Raw genomic sequence first — 26,036 nt, 5'->3', positions numbered from 1 at the left:
AAGACGCAGAAGAAGTAGTTTGGAGTCAGTTGAGTTTAGCCCGGGCTGCCTCTTCTTCTTCTCCTGCTCCTGGTGATGATGATGATGAAGCCCTAATTATACCCAAGGAGGAAAAAAAAAAGCAGGGAGAAGCGACCCGAGGCGTACGGCGATGCGGAAAAAAGGCTCATCATTCTGCTCGGCTGTGTGTGTGTGTGTGTGTGTGTGTGTGTGTGCTGTGTTTGAGTGTGTGTGTGAGGGGGTGTGTGTTTTCCCTCTCTGAGCAGATGACTGCCGCTCACCTTGCCACGGGGTCTGCATGAGATTGGTTCATTGTCAAGGAGGTTTTTTTTTTTTTTTTTTTTTTTTTTTTTTTTTTTTTACCCATGATTCCATATGGTATGGAGCGGGCTACATGTTGCCCAACATGCCAGTGCAAATGTTTTCTCAATTAGGTGTCTTATCTCCGGTGAGCGCACTCGCATCAGATGAAGCTTGCTGACAGCGTAATGGCAGGGAAAACCTCGGAAGGCTCCATCAAATGGCAGCTCTGCTACGACATCTCAGCCAGGACCTGGTGGATGGTAAGTTGGCACAACATTTTCTTTTTTTTTTTTTTCTTGCTTTCCTCTCCTTCCTCCCTTTTCCTTCAACCAAAAAGAGGAACATTCCCTCCTCCTCTTTCTTTTCCTCCCTCTTCTTCTTGTGGCTTTCAGAAACACCGCACCACACAGCAGCTTTGTGTTTTATTTCCAAAAAGAGCTCCTGGATTTGTGACCCGCTCGGACTGTTTGTTGTTTTTATCTGTCAGCGTCCCGTCTCCGCCGCCCCCTCGCTGTGCTCCCCTCTCTCTTGTCTCGTCCCGTTAGCGGACGGGTGCCAGCTCAGGTCTGCAGCTGCGACCGGAGTTTTGTTGTGTCCTCCTGCCGGCGAGCCTCCTCTTGTCGTCCTTTTACTCTTGTTCCATCTAATTAACAGGAAACTTCTACAAAAACACACAAAAAGTCCAAATACCGGAGCTGATCGTCGCCGCGCTCGGCTCCTGAGCTCTGACACATCTCCGCCGCTGTGGCAATTACATCGCGCCAGGGAACAGACACCCCCACCTCCCTCACTCTCACACCCGTCTCAGCGCTGGTGTCCCGGGACACGCCGGGGCTCCGGCTGCAGCGCCGGGGCCACATTTAGCAGCTTGTCGTGGTCAGCGAGGCCAGCCGACCTTTGACACCCCCGTCACTGCTGTGGTGGCTGAAGTGGAGAACAGAGGGAGGAGGGGGGGGGGCAGCGAGGTGAAGTCCGAGCAGGGAGAAGCTGGCAGACAGACGGGGGTTTGAGGGGCAGTTTGGTGACTCTGCTGAGAGACGAGGAGGGGGTCGGGGGGAGTTTTTGATGCCTCACAATAGACTATTGTGGCCGGCTCGTCCAAATGAGCCAGAGAGATGAAAGAGCTCCCAGTGCTGAGGGTTCGTTAGAGGACAGCTCATTATTACTGTCACCGTTACATTTAACACTTTATTACCAGCGTCACTGATGCTGTGGTGAGTTTTGGTGCGCGGACGCTGCAGGTTCCTCTCCTCCTGCAGCCTCAGTAAAAAGAGTTGTGTTGCCAAAGAGACAAAGGCGGCTTTATCCTCTCCGTAACAGGACCGTGAACTTTATGAATTCCTCTCGGTCAAACCAAAAACCACCAACCCCCCCCCCCCCCCCCCCCCCCCCCCACCCCACAAACACACACACTTTCACTGCGTAGCCCACCAGCAGCAGCAGCAGGACGGCGGCGGGCAGCCGTGGATGTTGATGGGAGTTTTATTGTACTCTGCCGGCCGCTGTGGCCGTCTGCTCAGGGTCCGAGGAGTGTGTGTGTGTGTGTGTGTGTGTGTGTGGATGCTCAGTTGGTGGGTGGGAGAGTTTTGTTCCCGGGTGTGTTTGTGCAGGCGGGGGTCTGAATGTGTCGTCCAGCTCGGCCAGAGCAGGATTTTATTTTGTAAATTGATCAGTTTGTTTTGGTAAATTTATTCCTTAAAAATGTCTTTTTGTGAAAGAGATTTGTTGTTTAGTATCTGATGAGTTACACACAGAAAGCTTTATTTCTGTTGTGCTGTTTGTGGGTGTAAAGATTTTTTGGTTGAGTAAAATTTTTCAGCGACAGTGTGACTTTTTGGTTTGGATGGATTTGCGCCCCAGTAAATGATAATTTAAGGTGACAGTGTTTTCACTGAGTTGTTGTCGTTTATGTCACTTTGTTGTGTCTTTGTCTCATAATGTGTCTCAAATAGGACGTAAATTAATTTTAGATTTAAGACAATTTTCTGTCTGCAGAATTTAACATATCACAGATCTCAACTGAAAAAGTATGTTTTTACTTTTAGCCACACAAGGTATTACTTGTCTTGTATTTTTTTAAAAATATAAATCTAAAAAATGTCTTAAGGTGTCAGTTAAACAGTCTGACTTTTATTGTTCAGAATATTTGTACTTCCTCATTTTTTAATGCTTTAAAGCATCATGACAAAATAATGGACTTTCTTAATGAAATACAGATAAAATGTTGCACTGCTGCACCAGAAACTACTCTAATATTTAAAATACAGTCAGATTTAAGGAAATATGACACAGTAAATTCATCTTTTGGAAGTCAAAACTAACATCTCCATTTTATTTTTCTTTCAAAATTGATTTATTTCTTAGTTTTTTTATGGCTTTATTTTTTTAGGTATTGTGCTGTCTGTAAAGAAAACACCAGGATTCTGTTCAAGAAAATCTCTCAAACTAAATTTAAAAATATTTTACTGTCCTTTAAAAATCATTTTTCAGTAATATATAAACCCATTATGATATTTTATTGAGATGTCAGTGGTGCTCCTCTGCTGAATGATCGTAGCGGGGTAATTAGTCAGACAGAAATCCGTCCGGGCTTCGTTCAGAGTCTGAAGCAGCAGAAAAGGTTAAAAGCACAAAGAGGATTATCTGCTTAAAATCTAAAAAGCAGCTGTGATGATTTCAGTCGGGTCGTTTCAGGGAAGCAGATCAGTTTTTAATTTAGTGTTTTAATGGATTTTACTTCTTTAATCTCATTTATCTTTAAATATTTTTTAATTCCACAAACTGCGATACAAAAAAAAAGCTGCTGTTTGATGATTTAATTTGTTCTCCTGAGTTGATTTATTAATATTAGCATTGATATTAAGGTGCCAAATGGAAGCAGTTTTTCATTCAGGCTCATTTACATTTAAAGACATGAATAATGTCACATCATTTTTCATGATTTTATTTAAGATATTTAAAGCATTTTATTCTGAAATCTGTCGGGCATTTGAATGTTCACACTGTTCATAACTTGCAAGCGGCTCACATGAAAATCCGTAATTTGCTTCTACAGAAAATATGAAATATACAAGTATTAATGCACGTGTTACTGCACCTGGGTGATCACTTTTAAATTTTTATTTAATCTGGAAATACGCATTCTGAATTCCTCCCCCCTGCTTTTTGCGTTTCCACCATCTATTTCTGATTATCATTTTGTCATCCATCCGTTCTGTTTACATCAACACGTCTTTACATTTACATTTAATCCCGCCTCTCTGCATCACTACATATCCACTACAATTAAATTCAAATGAAACACATTAATAATCACGCTTGCATCGCTGCCAGTTTGTGTATGTTGCGCCTGAATTTTCAGGCTTCCAGTGAAATGGCTGTGAAACCAGTTTTGCACGCTGACGACTCGTCTGCAGCTCCACTACAGTAAACACACTCCAGTGTAATCAGATCTTATTAATATTAAGATTTAATGCCACAGTGTGAAGTTAGAGAGCACAGCAGAGACACAAACAGCAAACAACAGCCACAAGAAGAAAATGTAGAATGATGATAATAATAATTGAGCTCTGCTCCTCAGTCTGTGTGAGCTCACTGGACATTTTCCAGAAGATTTGGAAGCTTTAGAAAATTACATTTATGCATTTTCTTTTTATTATAAAAATATAAATAGGTTAAAATCACATAAAAACTGGTATGTAATCCAGGTGGAGCTCGTCTGTGACAAACTGAAACAAAATCAGCTGTAATTGAAATTCACTTTAAAGCTGAAAGTTCAAAAGGTTTGAAGAAGATAAACAAGAATAACAGCTGATCTCAAAGACACAATAACGAACCCTGATGCTGGTGACGGTGGGAACTCTGTGTGTGTGTGTGTGTGTGTGTGTGTGTGTGTGTGTGTGTGTGTGAGTATTCATTCACCACAGGGGTTAATGGGATTTCTGCGGCACTACAAGTGATGGCCCCATAATCCATTTGTCAGTGAGAAGACGCCCCCTCTTCCAGTTTTCTTTGCACATTAAAAAAATTAGTACCCACTTCAGTTTTAACAAGAAAGACATGAAACAAAGTGTGAGCTCTTAACTGCTGTGTCATTTTGTCTAATTTTGGATGTTGCTGATATTGCACGATTCTCTTATTAAAGTCTTTGCTTATATATATTTTAAATCGCCCTAAATGTCTCCTTTCTGATCAGACTTAATGTTTTATTTTACGTCCTGCACTGACTCCATGAGTTTATAAAATACAGGAGTTATACATATTTAAAAGAAAGAAAAATTGTCCTGTATGACACCACAGTAATCAGGTGTCTTTATGGCAGACAGAAGAAATGTTTAGAGGATATTAAACGTTAAATACAACAAATTAAAATTGTGGGTAATTAGCTCAGTGACAAAAAGGTGGAAGGTGGAGAGGATTAGTTTTATAAACAGCATCTTCCTCGTGTGTTGTTCCGTCACATCTGACCTCTTTATTTGTGCGGTGTGTTAAACACCATGTGTGGCTGGAATGAACGTTTTATCGAAGGAGGAAAAGAAGAAGGTGTTTTTACGCTGTTTTCAAATGGAGCTCCTCACTGTCGAGTTTTTGGATGTGCTTGGTTTTGAAGTCACGTTGTCCTGACAGCATTGGTCGATTGTGTCGATATTCACCTGTTGTCTGTGTGACAGTGAAGCGCCACGAAACCTGTTGGGAAGGTGGATGATGGATGGGTCAGCAGAGTGTCAGAGACGGCTGTTTGTTTTTGGTACTTTTCTTTTAACCACCATCTTTTTCTTATATTAACCAAGTAGTTTAAGATGATTTAACTCAACTTAATAAATTGTTGTTTAGTCTGGAGAACTTGTTGCAAACTGAACATTTAAAGTTGGAAACAAAGATGGTGTTGGTGTCGTAACTTGAAAAAAGGTAATGTATCCACATCAGAGGGTGTCACGGTGGATTTTCACTCCTGTCACATCCTGCTCTCACAGTAAAACTCCTGTCTTGTCTCAATCTCAGCAGAATGTCTCCTGTCCTGCCCCGTGTTGTATTTTTAATAAAAAATCTAGCGTTTATTGATATTAAAACTGCATATTTATATATAAAAACGATGCATATTCAATCAGCTATAAAGCAAAACATAATGCTAAAATAAGTCCTAACATAACATATACAGCTGTACTGTACATATTCATTTTCAATTTTTGTTTCAATATTTTTATTGTGATTTTTTTTCTACCTGTATTTCATTCTTAACAGTTCCATATTTTGCCTTTAATTTGATTTTCCCTAATATGTCTGTGTATATGTCTGTGTATGTATATATATGTATATAACACAAAGGCAAAGTCCTTGTAAGTGAAAACCTGCTTGGTAATAAACCTTATTCTGATTCTATCTGCCACAACCATGTGGCAAAGAAATAGCTCTGAGTCTGTTAGCTCGATGCTAACATATAATGGGGAATCCCCTTCACGTGCTAGCGGGAGTTAGCATTGCGATATTATCGTAAACGATCCATGTTACTTCACATGCGTAACATAAACTGAGGTGCTCACACATGTATCAAACAAATTGATAGCTGCAGACTAACATATTGCTAGCTTGATATATAATTCCCATCCTGCCCACTCCCGTTGACTTTTTTCCCTGTCCTGTCCCAGTCCTATGTAAAGCAGTGCACCCAAATTCGTACATATCCCACATATTTTGAAAGGCTGTGATCATGTGACCAATCCGCTGACGGCAGTAAACAAGAAAGCAGTCAGGAGCGCCTGTAAGGAGGCAGGTTGGGTGGTGGATGGTTCACTTTAGCTTGGGATTTTCCCCTGGAGTCACGTTAAGATCCATGTGGACTTGGAGTCATTTTAAGGTGCGTCCTCACCATGTTATTTTTCCTAAACCTGACCACGGTAACTTTACGTTGATTACATAACTGTGCGTTTAGGACGTAAAGTCACGTGAGGCGCAGATTCGTAGGATGCAAACCATTCTATAAGAAGACGTTGCCCAGTCACGTGATGAATAGTGAAATGAACTCCTATCCCGTGGGAGTCCCACAGGAATGACGTGACTTACAGGATTCCCGAAAAGATGTCAGCCTCTAATACACATTACTCTTTACTTTTAAAAAAAGTAATGTGTTACTTTACTCAGTTACTTCCTGTAGAAAGTAATCTGTTACACTAGTTTGTCAAGAACTGAATGCACCAAATTTTTTCTATCTGCAGATAATTGAAGAACTTAAGTAAAGACATAATTAATCAGTAACTGTCATGTGATTACTGAGTTTAGAGAAGTAACATGCTGACAAATGTAATCAGATTACAGTCAGGTGTTACACCCAGCACTGGTTCCAGAGTATTTTAGTGTTGCTTCTGTTCCTTTTGAGTTTGTCCAGTCTGCACCTTGTATGTACAGCACTGGGGAAGAGTCACCTTTAGATTAGCTGGTGAATCTAAGAGTCAGTTAGCAGACATCTGATGTGTGGGTGCAGGTTGTACCAAGAGAGATATGTACATGTATTTGTCTTATTTTTAAATTTATATGTGCAAAATAAATCAAATCAAATCAAATAAGACGCATGTTTTTAGGTTCCTTGGCTGATCCTGGTCTCACTGCACTTTGGTAACTTGTGTTACAGATGATCAGGATTATTCCTCCTTGGCCTCTTGTATCTTAGTTACCCCCTCTGGTCTGTCTGGATGTGTGGAGGCGACACTCGGCTCTGCGAATCAGCGGATCGTAGCGGGCTGACGGTGGCTCGGCTCTCTGTTTGTGGTCTGTGTGAGGTCCAGTTCATTAGCCAGACTCTCAGAGGAGGGTCGGCCTGCTCCCATGAGTCTGACAGAAACACGACATTAATGAGCTCGCTGGAGGTAGACTGAGAGAAACCCAGAGGAGGGGGAGACACAGACTCTGGGAGTAGTTACCTTAAAGTCTGAGGTGGCAACTTTTACATGTAGATGATTCAAAATCATCAGTTCAGGAATGTCTGATTTTTATTTACTGAGCAAAACAGGAAAGCAGCAGTTTTGTACACTGTTCTCAAAATGACCAAAGAATGGTGTTTATTAAGGAAGACAGGGCAGCGTGATGCCATTTATACACCTCATACCAAGAGTCATGAGGAATACTGCGTTATACACTTCAGTCCAGATCACCTGCAGAGCCCAAGTCCCAAACTAACCTCCAGTAACACCCTCTACATGTTGAGCAGAGCAGCAGCAGCCTCAGAGCTGTTACTGTCCACAAAGGATGCCTTCAGGCACAGTATGGAGCGTAGGTCACCTGGGTTTTGGCAGCCTAACTCACAGTCACTGTAGTTAAGTGTGTTAAACTGAAGAAAATAGACCTGAGTCTGTGCAGACAGCTGATTTTCCTGTGCTTAAAATATACACACTAATTTTGGTGGAAAAGGGGGATAAGAGGTAAAAGGGATTGCTTCCACTCTATAAATGTTTCTGTTGGCTGACATATATCAGCCAACATTGAGGTCTATTAATAGAGATACATCAGTAATCAGTACTTTTAAAACAAGAATTAACTTTGGGTGCAGCTCTGATTTCTACAGACAACCAGGAACTAAAACTGTTAAACCTGGAAGACAAACACAAACAATTTGGGTTGAAAAATTTGACTCTTGTTTATTTCAGCGACAAATTCAGCTGCATTGACTACGTATATGTGCACAAAATATTCTATTTTTGGCACTTCGAAAATCACAATCTTCTTATAAGCTGTTTACATGGCTGACGCAAAAGAACATTCCACTAATATTCCAGTTCACATGCAGCCGTGCATACTCTCATTAACGTGTCCTAACATGTTTGTCACGTCACAATAGAAAATAGGTTGCAAAATGCAAGGTGCACCGCCGCACCTTTTCTTTAAATTGAATGACACTAGTAAAAAAACCAGCTTGCTCCTTATCGCAACCTTCCCGTGTACTCAATCCACAGTTTATTTTGTTTTCTTTGGATTTTATTTATCCTGCAGTAATCAGTGTGTAGCTGCTGCCATGTTGAGGCAGAGGGTGCTGTCTGTAGCTCTGGTTGAGGGTGAGAGGCTGTCAGCAGATAAACAGAGATCTGTGTGGGTACATGAGACCCTAAAAAAGAGGCTGGATCATGGGGAGTACCACCAGTTGGTCCAGGAGCTTCTCCTCCATCATGGACATTTACAGTACTGCACTTATCTGCTGTTTTCTATTGAGATGGTGCTAACTGTGCTTTGTAAAGTCGTATAGCTCTGGGTATCCAGCAACCACTACCACCAGTTTCTCCTCCATTGTTTACCAACTGTAAACTCGTTGTCGTGACCACCACAGAAGCCCCGCCTCTCAAATCATCCCATTGGACAATGAGGAAAAAATGCAGAGGACGTGGGGCGCTTTTTCAATCTCAGCTAAAGTTTTTTGAACTCGAGGAGTTCAGAGCGCTCTGGCAAAAACAGCAGGCGTGTAGCAACACAAACACAGCAAGCAAAAAGTTTAATTCTCATTAAAAATAATTACAAACAGCCGCCTCCAGCTGCTACGATGCTTTTTGTGTGATGGAGGCCTTGATGTACTTTTCAGTGGTTTGACTGAAGACATTTAAACTGAGATCTGTTGCTCTGTAGTTTGTTCAGCTGATATTCCAACAGTGCTAACTCTACACTCACCTTCTGTTTCTGTTGTGACGTTTAAAGAAGGGCTTTGCTAAAGTTAATTTAACCTTGTCAGAGACATTACTGGAACCTGTTCCTGTTCAAATCTGCACACATTTTGATGCTAAGCTTCCAGTTTCCTGTCCTCATTCAGCCGTTGCTCTCAGAGATCTTTGTCTCTCTCCGTCGTCAGTGTGGTTCAACTGTTGCACAGCGTACAAAACAAATCCTTCATGTTAAATAATTGTTTGTAAAGAGGACTTTCTACAAGCAGACACCATCAAAGACAGTTTAAACTTTTCAGCAGTCGTGTATCTTTGATATCTTCATCTGAGAAGACGAGAAAATGTCGGACTTTTTCCTTTAATTAAAAAAAACGTGACCTTGCTGTTATTCATGGTTTGATCAGCTGATGGAAATGAGTCACATTTTCACACTAATTTTACCTTTTCAGCACCGCAGAGTCCACACTGAGACGACACAGGAAGGGTGTGTGTGTGTGTGTGTGTGTGTGTTGCAGAGGGAGTGTCATATTGTGCAGAAGATGTTTCCAATTTGGAGACGGCCATGAGCGGTAGAGATGATTAGAGAGGAGGAAATTGGGGGATTAGAATTGTCTGCTTGAACTTCCTGAGTCCACTGCGTCTCTCTTTCTCTCTCCGTCCATTCGTCCTGGCAGTCTCTCGTCCTCCTGTGGTGTGGAAAGTGTGAGGACACATTGAGTCCTCGAGCTCCCGGTGTGTCTCAGGCTGTCACCGTCCAACGGACATGACTCACTCCTCCACTCACCTTTTACCTTTCCTTGTCTTTTCTTTCCTCCTTCCTTTTACCTTGATGGTTCCTTTCCTTCTCTTTATCTTTCCTTTACTTTTATCTCTTGTTTCCTTTATCCTAACTTTTATTTTCACTTTCTTTCCTACCTTTTTATTCTAGCTTTGTTTTCCATCTCTACATCGTTCCCGTTCTTTTATCTTTACTTTCGTCTTTTTGTTTTTCTTTTTCCTTTCTTTACATTCGTCTCCTCTTTCATGTCTTTTTTATCTTTCCTTCATTGTATTTTTGTCTCTCTGTTTCTGTCAAATTTTATTTCCTTTCTATTTTAACTTTCTTTTCCCTTTCTTCCCATTCCCTTCATCATTCCTTTACTTTTCTGTCATCTGTCCTTTCCTTTTACCTTTACTTTCATATTTCTCTTCCTTCATCTTTTCTCTATGTCTCTTTCCGTTCTTTCCTGTCATTCTATTTGTGTTTCCTTCTTTTATCTTTCCTTTTGTCTTTCTGTTGCTTTTCCTTTCTTCTGTTTCATCTCTTCTTTTGTTTCCTTTTATCTTTACATTTTAATTCTGGTTTTCCATCTTTTCTTTCCTTTCCCTTAGTCTTTACTTTCATCTTTCAGTTGCTTTGTCCTTTCTTTCTTTTTCTTCCATCTTTTCTCTGTCTTCCCATCCCTTCATTTCCTTTTCTTTCCTTCCTTTTATCTTTTCCTTTCCTTCCCATCTTTATTTCCCTTCATGGTTCCTTCTCTTCATCTTTCCTCTTCCTTCATTATATCTTTTTCCTCCATCTTTCCTTTTGTCTTTCTTTTCCTTTCTTATTTTTCTTTTCTCTCATCTCCCTCTTTTCTTTCTTTAAATCTTTTCTTTCATTTTTTGATCTTTACGTCATTGTATTTTTACTTTCATCTTTATGTTTGATTCCTATTTTCTTTACTTCCTTTTATTTTTTGTTCCTTTCCTTGTCCTCGCATTCCCTCCATCATTCCTTTTCCTTTTCCTTTTCCTTTCTTTCCTTCCCTTCTTTACTCCCATTTTTCTCCTCATGGTTCCTTTTCTTCAGTTTTCTGTCCCTCTGTCAGTCCATCCCTTCTCCTTCTCTTTCTCCTGTATCTTTTTCCTTTCCTCTGCATCTTTCCTTTCGTCTGTACCTTCTTGTCCCACCTTCCTTCCTTTTATTTCCTCGTCTGTCCTCTCCATATTTTTATCCTTCCTTTCCCTCACGTATCCTCTCCTGTGCACTCATGACGTGTTTCATTAACGAGCATGTTAATGGCAGATGAACTGACGACACTGAACACATCCCAGTGATCTGATTGGTGTTTGGTGTGACAGAATCAGTCTGATATATTTCTAGTTTTGCTCATTAAATATTTCAGATTAATTTCAGGATTGGACAGAAGTAGTTCCTATACACCTGCAGCAGAGTTGACATTTCAGAGGTTTCAGTGTGTGTAAACCTGACCAGGTGCTGTGATTCTCCCTGTAATACCCAACAGAGTGCTCGGCTCTGCAGCTTCTTTATTTCTCTTCTTTGGTCCAATAAGTGAGCAGAGGCTCGGGGCTGTAATATCCGCTGCTGTGCTGCTGGACTTAGTGAGAGAAAGCTGAGCCTCAGGCGACTGCAGGGAAACCCAGTCGACCTGAGGACGAGCTGAGCACCAACACGGCCTCTGCTTTAAAGGAACAGTCTGTCTTTTTATTTCCTATGCTCTGAGGTTCTCACTGATCTGAATCAGTGGTTTGGAGGAAAAGGTGATTCATCAGTGTTGTAACCCAAACTGTCAGAGACTTATTACATGGACAAAAGTATGTGGACACCTGAACAGAGGACGTTATTTCAACGCTGTGTTCATTAAGGTGCAGCTCTAACAGCCTCTTCTGGTTTCAGTCACTGAAAGCATCAGTGAGTCGAGCTACAGTCCCAGCTGGACGAGGACATTTAACTGGCCTACTGTCCTTGTCCCAGTATACAAGCACGGGAGGGGAATCCATTTATTGAGCCAAGTATGTGCGACTCCTCTACGATAGGTGGAGATATGCCCCCTTTCAGCTTGTTAGTATTGGACCTTTTTCCTGTTGACCTATTACGTCACAGACCAAACAATGGACAAACAAGTTAGCTACGGTTAGCTAGCAGCTAACTTTTATTTTAAAATATTTAACTCACTGTGTCTCCTAGTCCTTTCAAAAAGTCACGGCTCTGGATGCTGATTTCTCCATGTTGTTACCAAAGTCTTCTTAGGGGCGGCTGTGGCTCAGTGGCCCGGTAATCGGAAGATTGGGGGTTCAATTCCCAGCTCCTCCAGTCGGTATGTCAATGTATGTTTGGGCAAGATACTGAACCCCAAATTGCTCCTGATGGCTGTTCCATCGGTGTGTGAGGGCGTGTGAATGGTTACTGAGAAGCAGGTGGCACCATCTATGGTAGCCTCAACCACCATGAAACTGGAAAGGCGCTATACAGGTACAGTCCATTTAGCATTTAGCGGCCAGTTTGGGTCTGCCTGACTGTAAACATGCAGGAGTCACATGATCTGGGTGTGTTAGTCCCACTGTGAAAAATTCAATTTAGTATGATTTCAGTTGGACTAACATGTTTACATGGATTTTAAAACTCGGACGACACAATAAATCGATTTTCTCTGATGTTATGTAAACGTACTGACTGATGTTGATGATCAGGTCTGATTCAGTGACTGTTCCAGTTCATCCCGCAGGTGTTGGATGTGGTTGAGCTCAAGAAGTTCTTCCACACCAAACTGGGAAAAGCATTTCACTTTGTGTCATGTTGAGACAGGACAGAGACAAACACAAAATAACATCACCGTACGCCGGTGCATTAAGCAGCCAGTATTCTCCGTCAGAACTGCTTGTCAGATGGTCCAACATGTTTGTAAAATGTCAGACTGTTACTCTACTTCCAAACTTGGAGAGTGAAGTAAACGTGAATGGAGCGGTGAGCAGGTGAATCCTGAGCGCTGATGGTTTTTTGTTCCTGCTGGTGGGGTTGGCAGCAGCTTCTCTCTCTGGCTGCTGAACAGCAGAGATGGAGGAAGAGCTGGAGGAGCTTTGTGTGAGAAAACAGACAAACTGGTCTGGAGTCAGTCCAGATGGATAAGGGGGGGGGGGGGGGGGGTGGAGCTGAACTCAACTGATTGCAGATTCCCAAACCAGTACTGTGCCTTCTTTACATACTGGAGGACTCATTCTGGTCTGAGCCATACACTGTTTAAAATAATGACCTCACCCAGGGGTGTTTGGACTCAAGTATTTTTAGAAAAAAATACAGAATGAAAAAATGATCTGTGACCAATAAATGGAAGCTACAACACCGAGAGAATATAAATATTTAATATAAAAATATCGAAAATATTCCGAAAGAGAAGTTATTTTAAGAGGCAGTTTGACTCAGAGCTGATAATGTCCGTGTGTGTGTGTGTGTGTGTGTGTGTTTACTGTTGACTGTGTGAGTGTGTTACTGTATCCAGAGGATCATCTGCCTCTCTGGCCTCTGACCTGCGGCTGACACCTCACCATCAACTCGACTCAACCGAGACAAACACAGATACAAGATACTCTCTCTCCCTCACACACACACACACACACACACACACACACACACCCACACGCACACTGCTGCATCATTAATTCAGGTGTATTATTATTCCAAATGAGACACGACGAGATGGACTGATTCAAGTTGTTGGAAGGCTTCAGTACACACACACACACACACACACACACACACACACAGACACACTGTTACCACTCCTATCCTTTTGAGGACACTCGTTGCCATGAAGCATTTCTGAGCTCAACCCTAAAATACAAAGTGAGGCGTCCATTTCACTTTTTAACGGCCTCCTTGTCGCCGGCGGTTAAAAAATGACTGCAAAAGGTCGGCTTTTCATGTTGATGTCTGGTGCAGCAATCACTGACCAAGTGGCGGGATTTCATGACTTCAGAATGAGACTGGGTTGGTTCAGCTTGTCCGTGGTATTGATCAACTCCTAGTACTGCAGAACTCTTCCAAAGTTTAATGTCCACGTTAGCACCTCGTCGTATGCTGTTTAATATTTAAAACAGCTCTTCAGCTGTCTCATGAGTTATGGTAAAATGGCCAACCTTTTATAGACCACGTTGTTCCACCCCTTGTTAACAGGGGGTGCTGCAGCAGCCTCAGCACCCACCGTCCTGCAGCCATGCACAAAAACACAGACACACACAGGGAAGAAGTAACTACACACAGGTTTAGGTGCTTTATACTCTTAAATATTGGACCGATACTTTTACTCGTCAGAATATTTTCTTTCAATCTTCTGACAGTATTTCAGTATGTTAGAGCAAAGATGTTTCCTTTTCTCCTTCTTCCTTCCTCTTCTTGACTTTTCCTCCCCCTCTTCCTCATCTTTTTGTCACTTTCCTCATCCATCTCCAACTCCCTCCTCTTCATCACCCCCTCTTTGTCGTCCTCCTGCTCCTGCTCCTGCTCCGTGTCTGTTCCTCCCTGGAGAAACGTGGCTACCAGCCAAGACAGCTGCTTCTTCTTCAGGCTGGTCGGTTGTTGTTTTGTGGGTGTGTGTGTGTGTGTGTGTGTGTCCTGCTGGGAGGAGAAACAATAGGACAGTGATGATGATGATGATGATGATGATGATGATGATGATAATATCCCTGGTACCCCCAAACTGCTCGAGGATGAAGCAGGTAATATTATATATTTTTCTTATTGTCAACAAATCTCATGTTCACACTTGAACCAACAGCATGTTAGTCCGTCTCTCAGCGCGGTCTGACTTCCTGTCTGTGCCTCTCAGCTCCGAGCTCATTGGTCCCTACTGAAGATCTTTAAAAACACAAACATAGTTTCATCAGTAATTTCCTCAAACAGCTGCTTACTGTAGTTCTCATCAAACGAACAGGAGGAAACAGTTTGCTGGGGACTATTTTCAGCAGCGGATTAATCCATATTAGGTGCTCTAGTTCACTGGTTCTCAAACTGTGGTACACAAGCTCCCTCTAGTGGTACGTGAAGGAATCTCCAAATTCTTTTTTAAAAATGTAATTAATTTAGGAATATATGTTTGACATTTTGATCAAAAACACGTCAACTATGAGAACGCTGGAACGTAATTTAACCCTTTAAACACGGACGTCCCACACTTAGCTAAGGCCTCTCCATGTCATCATGTCACAACGCTACGTTACCTTATGTGCCGTGCAGACGTAGTATTTTTTTGTAAGTATGCTGGTATTTACCCATAATGGCTGCAGGAGATGGTGTTTGCACAACTCTGTTTACATCGATCTAAAATAAAAACATAGTAGCTCAAACATTCATTGTTTTTGCAGCAGAAAGCGATGGCTTCTGTCTTCTGTGTCATGTTGTATGCACGTCATGATGTCATTGTGCGACGTTACATGTGGTGCAAACCACGAGAAAATGCATGGTTGTGCCCGCTACCCAGTCTCACCCCTAAGTTATTGAATACTGGTGCTTGCGCAGTGACTTCCAACGGCAGACACCGATGAAAAAAGCTGTCCTGTCATGTTGGTGTGAGGTGCAGCTGGTTGCCGTTAAGTGTAACGTTTCACAACAGTGAAAGTTAAGGTGGGGAAAGTCTGAGTGGGGCGGGTGGGAGTGGCTGTGGATGGATCCGTCAACCACAGAAATTCACCTGGGAGGCCGATGTTTGCTTTCCGTATAATTGTAAAGCCAAACCCTGTTCCTTTTTCCTAAACCCAACGTGTGTGTGTCGGCTAAATGTAACCACGTGCGTTTGTTGCTGAAGGAAAAAAATGTTGTTTCACCGACATAGTGCTTTTATTTTGAAAGAGACTGTATGCAAACTGTACATTTCCTGTGAAAACAGAAGTGTATTTTGAAAACAGACAATGCATGTAACAAGCTGAAGTTGACACGGCGTCCCAGAACGTCAACAACCAACACACCCAGGGTACCTTGGACGTCATATGTGGACGTGGAAAGTCCATGACCAAACGTGGACATGTGACGAGGTCAACACCGAACTCCTTGGTGATAGTCGGTTGTTGTCGGACCCTTCTCCGCCTACTCGGACTTCCACCACCTTAACTTTTGTTGTCCCTCCACGTTTCCTCCTTTAAACCGTGACAGTCAGTGTTTGACGCCGACCACGTGCTGATATTAGACGACTTTCAGAGTGAGACCAAGTTGATTTAGCAGCTGCAGTGAGTCTCCACAGCACCTGAGGAGGGACAGTGGAGACGGTGTGTGTGTGTGTGTGTGTGTTCATGGTGATGAAGGAACATGTGACACAGTGACACAGTATGGCTCGCTGATGTTAACAACAGTGGAGGAAGAGGAGTCATCAGGCTGTACTTTATATTTGATATGATGTATGTAAGTGTGCTGTGTGTTAGGTGGACAGGTGTATGGACAGAGTGTGTGTACAGTTAATGCCCCCCCCCCCCCCCCCCCCCCCGCTCCGCTCTGTCTGAACCTAAAGGATCCTGTTAAACAAAGTGAGCATTGTTTCTCTCTGCTCTGTGCTGTGGCTCTTTGCCAGCTGAGGCTCAGTATCAAACAGACGCTGCTGGTTTCTACATATGCTCCCTCTCTCCCTCTGTACTGACACAGAAACACTGAGGCAGCAACAGAAACAGATTTTTGCTCTCTTTAAACACAACCATGATGCTCTACATACTGTTTCAGTTGCTTCTTCCTCGATGGGGACTTGAGGAGATTTGTGAAGTGGGAGCAGCCGCTGTTTGCAGAAGTATTTGTCCTCTCTGTGAGGAGGTACCACGGACTGATTTTACCAGAAGCTGGAGTTGTTGTGTACAGCAGGTCAGCAGAGCATTCACAAATCACAAGGTCTAATGACTTCTGGAACTTCAGATTTGACTTCACTCACTCAGTGTATACTGACTTTACCCCCACTGCCTGTTCAGCATTTATACACTGTGTATAAACACTGATTAGATGATAGTGAACACAGTTACAGCTCCAGTCTGTAGGAGTTAGGGGGATGTATTGGCAGAAATGGAAAATAGCCGTTTATATCTAGATATGGGGCAGGTCCTGGTCTGTGGAGGTCGCCATGTTTCTACAGTAGCTCAGAACAGACAAACCTCACACTGGCTCTAGATGGAGACGTTCAGGTTTTTGTGTCGGTCACAGTGACGTGCAGCAATAAAAAAACACTGATTTTTTTTAAGGTGAAACGTCTTTATTCAGAGTTTCCTGGTTGAAATCAGCTGGTGTGTTTGTTTCTGAGAGGAAGAGACTCTGAGGATAATTCAGCTCCTCAACAATGAACACTGGAGGAATTCTCACCAGGAGAAGTTTCAGCTGGTTGCCGTCTACAATGCTCACCGCAAGACACCACTAAAATTTCCTGTATCATACACACTGTTTCTTTAATCTTACTATGTAATGACGAAAACTCTGTGTGTGTGTGTGTGTGTGTGTGTGTGTGTGTGTGTCTGTTCCATGTTTTTCTCCTCACTGACTTGGTCAATCCATGTGAAATTTGGCACAGTGGTAGAGGGTCATGGGAGGATGCCAATGAAGCAATATTACATCAATTGGCCAAAGGGGGGCGCTATAGCAACCCATTGAAATGTCAAACTTTGAATGGGCATATCTCATGCCCCGTATGTGGTAGAGACATGAAACTTTGCACAGAGATGCCTCTCCTCATGAGGAACACATTTGCCTCAAGAACCCATAACTTCCGCTTATATAGATTTTCCGCCATTTTGAATTTTTGGAAAAACACTTCAAATGGATCTCTTCCTAGGAAGTTTGAGCGATCTGCATGAAACTGGGTGAACATAATCTAGGGACCAATATCTAAAGTTCCCTCTTGGCAAAAGTTGGAAAACTTACTAAAACTGAGCTTCTATAAGGCAATGAATATTGCGGAGGGCGTGGCTCATCACATAAAGGTGTATAACATCTCAAGGGTTTCACCCATCACCACGCAACTTTGTAGGCATATGACCACACATAATCTGAGGGGACCCCTCCATTATTGACCCCATCAAACAAAATGGGGGCGCTAGAGAGCTCATTTCTTATCTAGGCCTAACCGCCATATGGATTTTTACTAAACTTGGTAGATATGTAGAACAGGACGCCTCAAGGTGACTGGAGAAATTTAACTCTAATTGGCAACTGGGTGGCGCTATAACAACAGAAAAACACACACATAACTAGAGGGGCACTCAGAGAGCGCAGACCTCCACCAAGGCCAGAGGTCCAGTCTAATATGATCTGCAAATCTGCGAATGCCACCGCTACATGTATATTTACAAACTATTAGAGTGACACCAAAACATGTTTGTGTGCAGCTGAAGGCTCAACAGCTGTGCATTTATTATGTACTAATGGATTACAATTATTTAATTTTAAGAGTATAATCAGCTGAATGATATATGTGTATTTATGTTTCTGTGGCCATGCCTTCATTTGAGTAAACATTTGAGCAGCTCCATGTGCAGGTGGCTCCAGAGGGTTACTGCTACCTGTGAACATGGATAGTGACATGAACATTTTAGTAGAAATCTTGGACTTAAATATTTTCTTACCTGAATTTGTTCCTGCTCTGTGAACAAATGTAGACCTGCCTCAGACCATTCCTACGCACAAATGATGAGGGCCTCAGTGGTTGAGTATTTCCATTTTCTGCTCCTTTATACTTGTATAAGACATCTCATTTTCACCAATTCTTTTTCTATATAACACAGGAAGAGTAAAAGCAATAGGAAACAGTGATTTGGTGCATGGCTCTGCAGAGGACAGTATTCTGTGGTGGCCCTGCGTTTCGTCACATTGGCAAAGGAGCCCAAAGTAGCGCGTTCAGCTGGGTGTCATATTTCCATCAGTGATGATCGGAGCTGGAGCTGATAAGTTATTCTGAAACGGGCCATTCTGCATCATGAGTACTTTTATTTTTGGTACTTGATGCTAATTCATTTCTGCTTTTGTTTAAATCAGATTTTGCGTGAAGAACTTTTACTTAACAGAGTATCTGCGCTACTTTTACGTACGTAACATACCTGAGTCCTTCTTTCACCACTGAGAGCCAATAAGAGTCCAGCTTTGAGTGCAGCAGAGGCTTTAGTCTGAAACTGATTTTTTTTTTTTTTAATTTAGCTCTGGAAATAACTTTGAATATAAATGACTCGAACAAAAACATATTTTAACGACGTCTGTTGTCTGATCGGATATTTGTGTATCTGAGAGATAAAAATAACTGTTTTCAGTGAGAGACGGCGTCTGTAGTTTCACTGTGTGTGTGTGTGTGTGTGTGTGTGTGTGTTGTTGGTGTGTGTGTGTGTGTCTGTGGTTTTACAGCCTCGCTCTTTTGTGATTGTAACAGAAACAAAAAAAAAAATGGAAACAGAATCCAGAAACACCATCTGGTATTTGGGAGCTGTGTGTGTGTGTGTGTGTGTGTGTGTGTGTGTGTGTTGCGTGCCACACAGTTCTTGGTCTGCAGCCACTCGGTGTTTGGCTGCCAGCAGAGGTGTCAGTCTTCATTTAAAGGGAGGCAGCAGCTCTGGGTGTTTGCTGTTTACTCGATTGGCAGAAATGGATTTTTGCCATTTTTTTTTCTTCCTGCGTAAATATCACCTGTTCTGTCACACGGCCATCAGAGGAGCTTCTGCAGACGTGCATTCAGAAGATTTAGCTTCTTCACACACACTTTGTTGGCACCTCTATACTTGTGAGGACTTTTATTCACATGATACATTTCCAGTGTTGGAATGTAACTAAGTACATTTACTCAAATACTCTACTGGAGTGCATATTGGAGGTACTTGCAGGGTCCGAATTAACACCTGCCAAGCGCTACATGCAGGTTGATTGTCTGTTTGCTGAGTAAATTTCAGCACGCTGTCCGCCACACTGACGGGTACATTTTTGTACCAAAGTAGTCACGTGATTTAAAAAACTATGGCGAGAGTTTCTACAGAGCTTTCGTGTCATTCTTCTTCTGTCGGTGATGAGTTTCACGTTCACACAGCCACAGTGACATCATGGTGCATTCAGGTACACCTTGTAAACTCGTTTTTGTTTTCCTTTGTTGAACATTTGTCATTACTTTCTCATTGTTTTACTACAGCATTTATTAATTTCCCCTTCATTTCTATTGAGGCAGGTTTTAGAGATTCTATTTAACACTTTCCCCGCCAGAGTATTTCTTTTAAGTTGCCAGCCACCTCCAGCATTTTTGATCATATTCACTGATCTTTCAAGACTCACAGAATAATTTGTTCTGTGAATATGTAAACAGTGTATACATGAAAGTAAAGAAGAGACCTTCTGTTTTAAAACACACACAAAAAAAACATTTTATTTTATCTTATTTCTTTTTTATCAACACTTAAATTTGTGCAATTTCATAAAAAACAAAAAACATTTTGGACAAAAAGCTGAGAAAACTGCATACTTGACATTTTCGCGTATAAAATCAGTTTCACATTGACATTTTTTTTTTTCTCATTTCCCAACATCAATTTCAATGACTGAATGACGTATAGCAGTTCCATTGTCTCCATCTCCTCTGTGGGCGTCTTGTCTGTGTGTCGCTGCCATGGTCATGAGGTTCCCGTTTCGTCCCACCAAACTCGTTTGCTTCTTCGTCCAAATCAGATTCAGATTATTGATCAAATCAGGAAGTGTTGGAGTCTGAGTCCATCAACATCTCCACGGCTTGTGCAACTGTAAACTGTTCCGTCTGCACCGGGCCAACAAACCCCGGACTTTAACCAAGGAGTCCAGTGTTCACTTCCTGTATGAATGTAGAGCCAAACCATGATGATTTTTTCTAAACCCAACCACGTGACGTCCCAGCGTTGGTTGCAGCAACCCAGAACGCCAACAGCAGACACAGCAGGATACCTAGCGCGTAATATGTAGATGTGAAAGTCCACTGACAAAGGAGCAGTATTACTGTCAGGACATTTGGTTTTCATCTGCCAGCTTGCTTAAAATGTGACCGTGGAGCGGCCAAAAGTAGAAACCAAGAAAGAACCTCTGGGGAGCAGCAGGAATGTCTAAACGTGGAACAAACAATCCTCACACGCTGCTGTGATGGAGGCACAATATTCAGCAGAAGAGTCAGAAACACTGACATGAGATATAAAACACCTCTCTGAACTTTGTGTGTGATGTAAGAAATGGATTCAGACTTCCTGTCAGTGTGTCGTGGACTGTAAGAGAGCAGGATCAACCCTCTCATTCACTTGGTGGGCTCTAACAGGTGTGTGAACATTACATACTCAGATACACGAGTGCAGGTTGTTCAGACATGACTACACGTTAACGTCTTCGTCCTAATTAATTATTTCCTATCAGCGCTACAGAGGGCAGCAGCTGTGGAGTGCAGTGAAATGTCCCTTTAATCCCATCAGCGTGAGGCTGCAGCACGACGCTGCAGTGAGCATTTCTAACCTATTAATGCTTTAATAGCAATCGGAGCGATTAAACAATCAGACAAATGGAGATAAAATCAAGAGTGCTACTTAGCTGATTCTGATTAGAGGCTGCAGGGATTATGTGAAGCAGCCAGATGTTTGCACATCAGCATCAGTGTGATTAGAGGGCAGCGGTCAGTGTGACGGGAACATGGACTCACTGTGGGATCATGTGATCCAGAAACAAGAGACCACCAGCGTGCAGAGCAGGAACACATGCAGCTGACAGAAGGAATAAAGCTGCACAATCAATACTTTATATTAACAGTCACTGATACGACTTTGAGATGTAAATTATCATCTTACTCTGCAGACTTTTTAACACTGGGAAGCAGGTCCTCATCCACAGAGATCACCATGTTACACTGCCATGTTTCTACAGTAGCCCAGAACGGACAAACCAAACACTGACTCTAGATAGAGACATTCTTGTTTTCGTGTTGACCACCTTAGTTAGCAGTAAACATGAAACGTCTTTATTCAGTGTTTTAACCGGTTAAAATCAGCTGTTCTGTAGAGGAAGAGACCTCTGTGGATAATTCATCTCTTGGTAAAAAACCCTCTGAACATTGAACACTGAAGTTTCAAGTGGTTGCAATCTGCAAAAACTCTTCACAGTGCTCCTTAAAGTAAAAGTACTTAGTAAAAGTCCTGCATTGAGAATGTTACATGAGTACAAGTATGTAAGTATAATCAGGAGCATGTGCTTTAAGTACTCAGACATCCTTTAAACGTGAGCGTACAGAGCCTGCGGGAAGTCCAAACTCTTGTCTTTTATGTGTTTAATTTAGTTATTGCAGAAACATTTCACCTGCAAAGTTTGTGTATCAGTTACTCACTGCATATTATGTAGAGTTCGTGAAGAAAAGGTTTTTCTCCCGTGCCTCCACAGTGGACAAAGAATCCAAAGAAACATTTTCGATGAATTGAAGTGAATGTTGACCACATTTAACAACAGCAAAACAACATCTAAACATCCATTTACAAACTCTCACACAGCTCATGCAGTTTAATCCAAGTCTCATTTGTCCAGTCGTCAGAAACGTGTGTTTGGGGAGTACTGATTAGAGAGGCACTGATCCAGCTTTCTCAGTTTCGATCCCGATCCCGATGCTGTGGCTTTGAGTATCAGCTGATACCTGATACCGATCTGATACCATGGTTGACCTAAATAGCTATATACCTTTACATGTAGAACAGAAAAGCAGTTGAAATAGTGTGAAATACGTCCACACAGCAGATTTTCTCCTTCGCTCCATGACGTATGACATAGTTGCTTCGCAATAAGGATTGCCTCAGGTATAGGTTGCATTTTCCAATACCCGCTCCATCTGTTGTGATGAAATTGGGGCTGATATTCGATCCAGATATCGGATCGGTGCATCCCTAGTGTTGATCATATAACTAAAGATGAAGGTCCTCTGCTGTGTGCCTGTTTATGGAGTTAGATTTGTGTCTTTATTACATGCGAGAAAATAAATGATATGAGAGAAAAAAAAAGTTTGAGAGAAAAAAATATTTGAGAGAAAAAGTTTTCACACTGATAGCAAAAAATAATAATATTTGAGACTAAAAAAAGTTTTGAGAGAAAGTATTTTGTCATAGAATCGTCTTTTGAGTCGAATTCAACTGAATCATTCATCATCTGTGTCGTCATCTTACCCAAACATTGGAGTCTCCGCTCCCAAATAACGCAGCGCATCTGTGACAGTGAATCCACCATGGTGGACGAATGATTCAGTTGAGTTCGACTCCCAAGATGATCCTCATCCAGCTGTCAATTCGATTGAGACTAGCCAATAGGAACGTGGCCCCGCCCATGACAATATTTTCGCAGTGAAAGCAAAATTCTGACACGAGAGCAAAGACTTAGGTTTTGAGAGAGAGAAGAAAAATGTTTTGAGAGAAACATTTTTTTGAGAGAAAATGTTTTCACACTGATAGCAAAAACATAATATTTGAGAGTAAAGAAAAATTTTTTGAGAGTTTTTTTTCTCGGAAATCATTTTTTAAATCTCACATTATTTTTTTATATTCTATGACAAAATACTTTCTCTCAAAACTTTTTAGTCTCAAATATTATTACTTTTTGCTATCAGCGTGAAAACTTTTTCCATCAGATATTTTTTTTTCTCTCATATCATTTATTTTCTTGCATGTAATAAAAACACAAATCTAACTCCATACCTGTTGTGCTGTGTCTAGGCTAGAAAGTTGCACATGAACACATCATAAAGACGACAGCCGATGGCCAACCAGTGTGAGAGAAAATAACTCTGTGATTGTCATTCAAAAAGGGAAACAGGAAGACCGTCTTGACGCTAGTTAGCAAGTTAGCATGTTAGCATGTTAACAACATAATCCAGTGTTAAAAGAACGGAGCATATTTAACATGCAGCAGTGAACGATAACACAAACCACCAGGAAACATTTCAGCTAAAGAGAAAATAATCTGACCTCATATGACAAGTTTGTTTCCCGTGCTGCCAGACTGGCTCACTAGCATCAAGACGCTCTTCCTGTTTTCCTGTTTTAATGACGATCACGGACTATCACGTCTGCTGGTGTGGAGAGTTATTTCCTCTCTTGCAGGCGCAGAACGTACGCGCTGGTTGGCCGTCGTCTGTTGTCTTTATGGTGTGTTCATGTGCAACTTTTTGGCCGAGACAAAGGTGACGTCAGGAGACGAGGCAGAGGACCTTTGTCACTGCTAGCTCTCTGAAGTCAGTTTAGTGTGTCTGGGACTTAAGATTTAATATGTTCACAGCTGCTCTGTTTCCAGGAAAAACCCCAAACCTCAAACTACACTAATGAAGTAATTTGGAGGTAAAAAAAGATCAAGATATCTCAGCTGCCAAATTGACAGTTTTTAGATGTTTATGTAAAAATGTTTCAACAACATTTCAGTGACTGTTGTTTCAAGGTTACGGTAGTGATGTGTTACCCATGTAAAAACAGTAACTGTTACTCCTTTCACTTTCTTTGTGTCTGCATGAAGAGAAGCAGAGCAGTCAGCGCAGGATTTTTAGTCTTTGTGAGTGCTGAAAATATTCTAGTGAAGCATCTTTATCTCAGCAGCATCACCTGACCGCTCGCTGGCACACACAGTGTAAAGTTTAAGGAGCGCAGGAATGTAACGATCTGTGCGGCTATTAATTGACGATCTCCCCAGCTACACGTTTAATCTCCATGTGAAGACAGATTAATTAGCATGAAATTATTTTTAGAGGAGTACGCTGCAGAAACGGTGTCACAGTGGCACCATATGTTTGGACATCAGAGAGCCGTTTAACAGCATCCAAAAAAAAAGGGATGTGAAGGAGTGTTTGTCAGCATCTACCTCCAAGGACTCATTCATTAGCAGTAATGTGGAGTGATCACCTCTTTATCAGTGTGTGTACAAACTCTCAGGTTTGTCCCGTGGCCAGACCCCCCCCCCTCCCCCAACAACGCTCCCCCCTCCCTCATCTAATTAAGTTGATTCAGAGCCGTGCCTGTGTGCGTGCAGGTCCCCATTACTTACGGCTGTCCGGTCCGGGGCGCCTCCCGACCCCGCCGAGCCTGTCGCCATGTTGTGCCAACGCCTCCGACAGGGGGAGCCGCTGACCCCGCAACCCTCCCATACCCTCACCCCCCAGGGGGAGGCGAGGACGAACAGCTGGTGGGGGCATCAAGGGAGACCTCGTCCTGCTACACACACACACACACAGGAAACACCCGCTCACTGGGAGTCAGTCCTCTCCATTCCTTTAATCTGGTGGGGCTCAACATGGGGTCCCAGGACCTCCAGGGGTCCTTGAGAGGGTTCTAGGGGGTCATGGACTTTTTACCTGTTCAGGATCTGCAAACTCTGCTGTGTTGTTTTCTGCAGTGGGGGAAAGAAACTAAGTACATTTACTCTAGTAATGTACGTATTTACAATTTTGAGATGTTTGCACCTCCAGTCCAGTGTGTCAGATTTAGGGGTTTTAACCAGTGTTCATTGTTCAGGAGGTTTTTTACCAGGAGCTGAATTATCAACTCATCCTCACTGCGACCTCGTCACATGTCCACGTTTGTACTGACTGTTTTCAAAATACACTTCTGTTTTCACAGGAAATGTACAGTTTGCATACAGTCTCTTTCAAAATAAAAGCACTACATCAGGGATTGCGCCATGAACAGCAGCTGATTTCTTTTACATCGACATCGTGTTTTATGTTTAAGCCATAACGTGATCTCTTCCAAACCATAACCAAGTTTTTTTTCTGCCTAAACCACACGATGACCACTGCATCGCTGTAGCATAAAGTTTCAACACATTTGCTGTATAATTACATACAAATCCCAATTGTTTTCCGTCAGCTGGGTTGTCTGGGATGGTTTCACACCTGTAATTTTGGTTCTGATCAACCTGAAAAGTAAGAAAGTCTGGACCAAATAAAATGACGTAGGTGTGAAAGGGCCCTTAAGCACAAACACCGTACCTCAGTCATTACCAAGTCTTTCAGTTGCACAACCACAGTTTATCTACAGCAGCCACAGTGTGCATGCACACATACTGTAGGAAGAAATGATTGTAAGAATGTTGGCATTAAAAATAATTGTTGGTTCTGCAGAATCGTCTGATATCTGGTGATAGGGTTGCTACCCTCCTACCTCCCCCTCCCCCCTCTCAGAGCAGCAGGAGGCCCCTCTCTCCTCCCTGCCAGCCAGGCAGCGTGGAGGGCAGAGGGGGCACAGAGGAGCCCCGTGCTGCCTGATGGCGGTCAGGACAGGCCGGGCTCGGCTACAGATGTGATGCCAGCTTTTGCCAGGGGTCACCTTGGAGAGGCCGATGGCAGCATGTCCACCCCCTCCTCACCCACCCCACCCCCCAGC

General features: G+C 42.5%; 1 protein-coding gene across 6 annotated transcripts in view; it reads left to right on the top strand.

The window, feature by feature from the left end:
• The first annotated feature begins 315 nt into the window (after positions 1–315).
• nfia (nuclear factor I/A) overlaps positions 316–26,036 on the top strand; it is a 272,870-nt gene continuing 247,149 nt past the window's right edge. For 4 of the 6 annotated variants that reach the window (XM_078168440.1, XM_033622241.2, XM_033622240.2 and 1 more), the window contains exon 1: positions 325–563. In XM_078168440.1, the coding sequence (XP_078024566.1) occupies positions 468–563 (96 nt within the window). In that variant the 5' untranslated portion in view covers positions 325–467. Of the gene's footprint in view, positions 564–26,036 lie in introns of all 6 variants that reach the window. The other 2 variants (XM_033622238.2, XM_033622243.2) reach the window with 2 other exon arrangements.

This window comes from Epinephelus lanceolatus, chromosome 6 (assembly GCF_041903045.1).
Source record: "Epinephelus lanceolatus isolate andai-2023 chromosome 6, ASM4190304v1, whole genome shotgun sequence".
NCBI lineage: Eukaryota > Metazoa > Chordata > Actinopteri > Perciformes > Serranidae > Epinephelus > Epinephelus lanceolatus.
Note: the sequence above shows the minus strand (reverse complement) of the source record. Positions and strands in the feature narration are given on the sequence as shown.